This window comes from Haliotis cracherodii, unplaced genomic scaffold (genome assembly GCF_022045235.1).
Source record: "Haliotis cracherodii isolate W230 unplaced genomic scaffold, xgHalCrac1.p SCAF_1, whole genome shotgun sequence".
NCBI classification, from domain to species: Eukaryota; Metazoa; Mollusca; class Gastropoda; order Lepetellida; family Haliotidae; genus Haliotis; species Haliotis cracherodii.
In genome coordinates, this window is record NW_027266264.1 from 56521542 (window position 1) to 56528975 (window position 7434).

At 38.7% G+C, this 7434-nt stretch overlaps 1 protein-coding gene across 1 annotated transcript in view; it reads left to right on the forward strand.

Moving 5' to 3' along the window:
- Positions 1-7170, forward strand: part of LOC139456360 (mucin-2-like) — an 83576-nt gene extending 76406 nt beyond the window's left edge. The window contains exon 7 of the mRNA XM_071238016.1: positions 6985-7170. Within this exon, the coding sequence (XP_071094117.1) occupies positions 6985-7170 (186 nt within the window). The remainder of the gene's footprint in view (positions 1-6984) is intronic.
- The last annotated feature ends 264 nt before the right edge of the window (positions 7171-7434 follow it).

Below are 7434 nucleotides of genomic sequence, written 5' to 3' on the forward strand. Positions count from 1 at the left end.
TTGTCAGCACATGTGTTCAAAACCATGGTTTCAGTTTCGTATCCAGTACGAATACGAAACTTAAATATCCACTGTAGATTTGTCTGTTGTGTTAATGTTAATCTTTATGACCTATATGGGATAGCCATGTCAGCATCTATGTCCATCAACTATGAGCCACTACCATGTTGTGTGACCAATTGCCTGTATATATATTATATGGCATTATTTGTATTGTGTTTTCAGTTTTTATTAAACTTTTTCAAAGTGTACGCATGTTTGTGGTTAAAAATGTAGGTTTTGCCAACTCTTGTGTTAAGTGCCATAACATTTTTGCTCAGTTTTTCTCTGATAAAGCAGTGAAACAAATGAAGCCAGTCTTATTTTGGGTTTACAGATACAATTACTGAAACACTTGGTCACTAGGTAAAAACTTTGAATATTTAGGGGCTGTGATTTAATTAGGTTGGTAGGTTGAAAAAAAAGGCCTGGCATCACTTGTTTTGTTTCAATGATAATGTGAATTTGACGTACACCAGCATTTTTTAATTTCTATTTTTCTCTGTTTTCCATTATTTAAAAGTGTACTGAAGATAGTGTTTCATTTCAGATATTTTTATTATCGAACCATTTGTTACTGTTGGTGGAATAGTGGAATAAAAAGAATTGCAGTAGTGATTGTCATTTATCTGATTTACTTTTTTAAATGTTTGGCAGGATTGAAAAAGGTATATCAGCGTGAAACTGTCAAAGATATGTCATTGCATATCAAACAAAATGTGAACTCATATTAGGACATGTCACTGTGTAACCTGTTCTTATGGGTCATGTTGCCATTTTCTTGGTCATTCTTTATTGTATAATAAAACACTGCTAGGAGAATATTATTCTCTCTGCTGTGTTTTATTGTACAATAAACAACTTCCGCTCATCGCTTATTTCTTAATTAAATGTCCAGAACTTTGAAAAAAGAAATTTCTGAGTAGTGGTCAAGATAGTCAATAAAACCTGTAAATCTGAAAACACATGTTTATCTCCTAATTTATAAACATATTCTGATAGAGTACCACATTTTTTCAAACAGGTTGCATTTTGTGTCAAACAACTTTACAGATATTGTATATTTATATTATTCATTCTTATCGAGAATGTAATGTTGCAGAAACTATTGATATTTTCACTTTTCATCAATTATTACATCATGGAGCATTGCGATGCATCAATATTAAACTGTCACACAGGCCTTGAAACAAATATATCAAATACATCACATCAAAGTTTAATATTGGGCAAATCTAGATAACTGCATTTGAAAATGAAAGACTGGTCACCTTTTTATTATATCTCATTAAAATAATTTAACAACTGTTTTCATTTCAGAGATCAAATGTTAGTCTACATTGATATCACAAAACACCCTTACAACTGACTCTCAAAGACCCTATCAGATAAGACCCTACTGGATCTGCCACATTTCTCCAGATGACAGGGTATATCTGCTCATGTTGCCCAAGAGAACCACATTCAACACCTTTGGTTAAATAACGTCTAAGGCGCCGCGATTCGCTGTGCAGAGTTGCGTCACTTGGGCACGCCAGAAACCTATGATTGTGGGTTTGAATCCCGGTTCGCCCTGATTATGTTTCTAGGTTTGTCAGCACCATACCCGTTCCCGTGGTTTTCACCAAAGTGGTAAACGTCTGAGACCTGCATCACCTCGGGCTTTCCTCTCACATTAAGCTGACACGCTGCAATATAACTGGAATACTATTAAAAGCGGTGATAAGCCCAACTCACTCACTAAATATGGTAACTTTACCAGAATAAATTTGAAATATTTTTTCCTGTTTACTCAATAAGAGCTAGGTGACAGACTGATTCTTGTTCTTCCAGACAAGCCAATATCATCAATACTTTTTGCACACCCAGTGCCTTTTTGCTCAAGGTCCCAACTAATCCTGCCAATATCATGTTTTCCGGTTTTCTGGTTCATCCATGATTTTGGTCAACTCTGTCGCACCTTCAAGCAGAATTCCTCCTTTTTGGTATTCCCGGTGCCTCTCTCTTTGTCCTTGTCACCAGGGGGTGCTCTGTTTTTACTCACCTCGAGGCATGTCAATTTCCAATTTGAAATCACCCCTGGGAGTAGTTGCATATGAGTATAAGGAATATGTAGCACAATACTGCTCCTCAATTAGGATTTCTATTTTTCACCACCAATGACAAAAATCTTGATCAAACCGAAATGTCTCCCTGGGGATGGGTGTGTGTTCTGGGGACAAGATGGTGTTTCCGTTAACCACTGCATTGTCCCAGGACACACTCCACCACCGATCAATCAGTAGCCACAATTTGGCGGAACTGTCATGCTCTTCTGTAGACTGATATCAATTTCTGTCTGTCTGATGCAATTTGCAATGAATATGTGACGTACTTTATTGATAGCGCCAGATGGTAGGAACAAAACATGATAGTGGTTACCTTTTTCATTAAAAGGTCATGACAAATGACTTTATGAGACTGGACTGAATCGATTGTGTGTGCGTGTTTTTGTAAAATTCAGGCTTAAGCCAAGATAAAAGACAAATAAAATAGTTGTGTCAGGATTACATGATTTTGTTCCTACAGATTAGATATGGTTGGCCAAGATAGAAATAACTGTGAATCTGTGCCCTGTTCCACAAAGCGATATTAGTGCTCAGATGATCTCAACTCCTATACCGGTACTTTAACATAGGTTGCGATAGTATAGATGTTTGTCCTAAGATTGTTTTTGTGGAATGCAATCTCATTAAAATCTGATCTTAGTTCTTGCTACCGCTAAACAACAATCTGAGAACATCCCATTACAAGTCATGTCAGACCGACCTTTCGCATACTTTGACAGACCAATGACTGACAAGAAGTCGACATTATCCAATCAGAAGGCAGCATTCTCATGATTTACGGCACTAGTTTCGAACTGGTGGCTATACACTTCAAAACACATTTTGACAAAACTGAACAAAAGAACATTCTTGAATGGCTAATATATGGTCTAGATTGTATGGATTAAGTCGTAAAGCCTGTAACTGTTGTTCGGAAGACCCCCAATCTTATTAAAATCAGATCTTAGTTCTCGCTACCGCTAAACAAAGATCTGAGGACATCCCATTATGGGTCATGTCAGAACGACCTTTTCGCGAATTTTAACCAACCAATGAAATGACTGACAAGAAATCGATATTAGCCAATCAGAAGGCAGCTTTCTCGAGCTTTACGACACAAGTTTCAAACTGGCAACTGCACCTCGAAACATATTTTGACGTATTCTTGATAAAAAAAATTAAAACTGATAAGAAGAACATTCTTGAATGGCTTATAGATGGCCTAGATTGTATGGACATAATTATAAAACCTGTATCTGTCGTTAATTTCAATAATTTCATGGTTGCATAATTAGAAAACACATTCCGACAATCACTTTCATGATCTGGTAAGCAATGCTCTGATTGGTTGCATGAAAGGTTGTTCTGACGTGACCCTTAATGGGATGTCCTCAGATCTTTGTTGAGCAATAGCTAAAATCTGATTTTAATGAGATTGGAATACCCTGTGTTAAATTTTTCGAGGTTGCATGATTAGAAAACATATTCAGATTGTATTTGTGAAAGATCGTTCTGACGTGACCCATAATGGGATTTCCTCAGATCTTTGTTTAGTGATATGGCATGGGACTATTATTTTTTTCCTTCATTTTGATTGACATTATTTGGATCTGTGTGTTTAAAGGAAAAAATGAATGGTAACTGTTAAAATATCCAATATTTACTTTATAGATATTATAGTACAAGAATTATCCTTTTATTGAGATGAGTTTGTTTCTTTATCAAATATTCTTGCGTCATCTATTATTTTATCAATTATATTGAAAATTCCTATCTTTTTACTTTTAGGTTGAAATTAAAGTGTCAAATGTTCTGAAAGTGAAACACAACACTAGTCTCTGAGAAAATGGCATCACATGTCAGTATCTCGTGTGTCCGTCATGTGCTGTGATGACTGCCGTGCAACGTTGTTGCATGGAATGGATTAGGTGGTTGATAAAGGCCATAGGCACTTGAGACCACACTCTGAGGAATGCCTGACGCAGTTCAGCTGCAGTTGTCAGCCTTGGTCGGACATCATTAAGCCGTTTTTGAATCTCTCTCTGCCATCTACTGTTGAGATACAGTAACGGCTCTCGTCTGAGAAGAAGACTTTTCTCCACTGCTAGTGGCGCTAATGCTAGTGCTGTGTTGCCCACTGAAGATGGTCCTGGCGATGACGTGGGTGTCAGAATGGGGCCTTGGTGGGGCCTGTGACAGTGGAGGTGTCTGCTCGTCAATCATCGATGCACAGTGTCCACACTTATGTGTCGCTTGTGTGTCCCCATGGTCTGTCGAGCAGTTTCTGCAGCAGTAACAAAGCGATCTTGAAGATGCTGTCGCACAATCTGACGATTCTGATGTTGGGTGGTGACCCTTGGCCTTCCACTACGTGGACGGTCATCTGTAGTGTTGGTGGTCTGGTACCGTTGCTGAAGCCTGTATATGGTCTTTACGTGGACTTGAAATGCATTGGCTACTTTCTGGGCGGTTTGTCTAGCTTGCAATCGTCCAAGGGCTTTCTTGTCAATCTTGGCATGTGGTAGCAATTCAATAACGAGTAAATGTTATCCATTCTTGGTGGATTTTTAGAGGGCAAGAAATGGGGGAACGCATGCGCATTTCAATTTGCACGGAACTCACATGCATCGGGTTACAATGGCCATTGCCATGATGCATTTGGGTGATCAGTTTTATTGTCATCTGCTTTGTTTTTTATCATCAAATTTCATTTTTCCAGACAAGGTAATGTTAAATTTTAGAAACTTTGACAAAAATTACCCAGATATTTAAATGACAACTTTTCATGCAATGTCACTTGGAATGATGTTTCTTTTGCAGTTCAGTATATGTACAATACAGAACTCATCAATTAACCCACATATACTAGCAAGAAAATTATCATTACTTACAGCTTGTATCCAGTCAAGAGAAAACAATACTTACTGCAGTAGGCCATCTACACAAAATTGCCCATGGCCTTGCCTTCTGGTTTTTGAAAGGATATACTGAATTTCATTCCAAAAAGCATCATGACACTTAGAAAGAATGTTATTAGCTTTTCCAGTCTTATGGCACCAACTCTGGATTTAAAAAAATGCAAGCTTACTGCAGTAGACCTTTAAAAGAAACAGTTGCACTGCAGTAGGTTTCTCGGGAATAGCCGTTAACACTAAGGAAGAAGAACTTGAAGACAAGGAAGTAAATTTGCTTTTAATTAAGGAGTTATGGAAATTTGAAGAGGAAAACAGAAGCCCCAGAGTATGTCACCACCATTAAGTGACATATATACATAACTTTGATAGTATGCTCATGTGTGAGTACGGAAGTTTGTTTACATGGATACACTCGGAGAAGAATATTCTGAATACACAAACCCTAAACAAGTTGAAAATAAACCCCAAAAGAATTTTTTTGAGTTAAATAGTGAGTGAGTGAGTAAGAGAGTGAGTGAGTGAGTTTTTCACTGCTTTTAGCAATATTCCAGCAATACCACGGCAGGGGACACCAGAAATGGGCTTCACACATTGTACCCATGTCGGGAATTGAACCCGGGTCTTCAGTGTAACCACTAGGCTACCCGACCACCCCTCAAGTTGAATAGGACTAATGACCAAAACCAAAGAAAAGCAAAGAACATCCGAAGATATATGCAGTTTGACAGTTATCAGACTAATAGTTTGAGAATTTGGTCAAATCATTATTTAAAAATGAATTATTTTTTATTATCTGCCTATTGCCATGTAGGCATGACAAGCCAATACTTTAACCACTACCCCACCGGCCCTTGTTTCACTGTGACAAGTCATTAAATATGCAGGGGTCTGTGATCTATTGAATTTGCAATGATCAAGTACTTACAGAAAAAGTGCTTGACACTAAAAGGCATCCATGAAGATTTGAGAACAGTACTAGGTAACAATGCCTTAATTTCCTACAACGCCATAATGAATGAGTGAGTGAGTGAGTGAGTATGGTTTTACATCACTTTTAGCAATATTCCAGCAATATCACTGCAGGGGACACCAGAAATGGGCGTCACACATTGTACCCACCACCGTTATGAGTGAGTGAGTGAGTATGGTTTTACACCGCTTTTAGCAATATTCCAGCAATATCGCCGCAGGGGACACCAGAAATGGGCTTCACACATTGTACCCACCACCGTAATGGGTGAGTGAGTGAGTGAGTATGGTTTTACACCGCTTTTAGCAATATTCCCACAATATCGCTGCAGGGGACACCAGAAATGGGCGTCACACATTGTACCCACTACCGTAATGAGTGAGTGAGTGAGTATGGTTTCACACCGCTTTTAGCAATATTCCAGCAGTATCGCCACGGGGGACACCAGAAATGGGCTTCACACATTGTACCTACCACCGTAATGAGGTGGACAGCAGAGTTGAAGCATGGCAAGGAGAGCTTGAGAGGACAGCTGTCTAGGAAGGTCTGTGATGACAGCAACAGTAGAAATGATCCAGAGAATCCATGACATAGTAATGACCGGCAGGCGATTGACTGACTGTGGATGAAACCTGAGTTCAAACAAAAATCAAAACAATGGCAGTATTTGACATCACCACTAATTAACTAAGAAAGCACAGACTGGAAAGGCTATGACCTACTTGTTCTGGGGTGCCGAAGATGCCATCATGGTCATCATGATGGACTATCTTTCAAAAGGGCAGACAATAAACAAAGCATTCATGCTGCACTTTTGAGGCAACTATTGATGAAATTAAGCCTAAGAGATGTGGAAAGCTGAGAAAAAGTGTGCTCTTCCATCAGGACAATACACCAAGCACAAATCAGTCATTGCCATAGCTACAATCCATGAATGTGACTCTGAACTCCATGAATGTGACTCTGAACTCAGCATCCACCTTATTCTCTTGATCTGGCTCTATCAGACTTTTATCGGTTCCCCAACATGAAGAACGCTCTATCCAGAACTCATTTTGACTTGAACAATGATGTCATAGCTGTGGAGAACTTTTGGGGACAGTCAAGAGAAAGACTTCTACTAAACTGGGACAAACTCCCTCCAAAAGACAGGGGATAAAGTTAAGAGATAATCATTTTAAAGTCTTTGGGTCAAGTCTTTCTGTATGAGGCTGAGAACTTATAAATCAACTCTCTTAGAGCCATTGGACTTTCTGCACTGACCCTGACACCTGTGACAGACTGGTAACCAAAACCAGAAATACTAACCTGGTTCTCAGGCTGTCTAGAGCCACGATCCTTTATGTTATATAGCTTTAGTTGATACAGGAAGCATTTGTTTTTCACAACAAGAAGTAGTAATAACTTTGTTATAAACTATAAG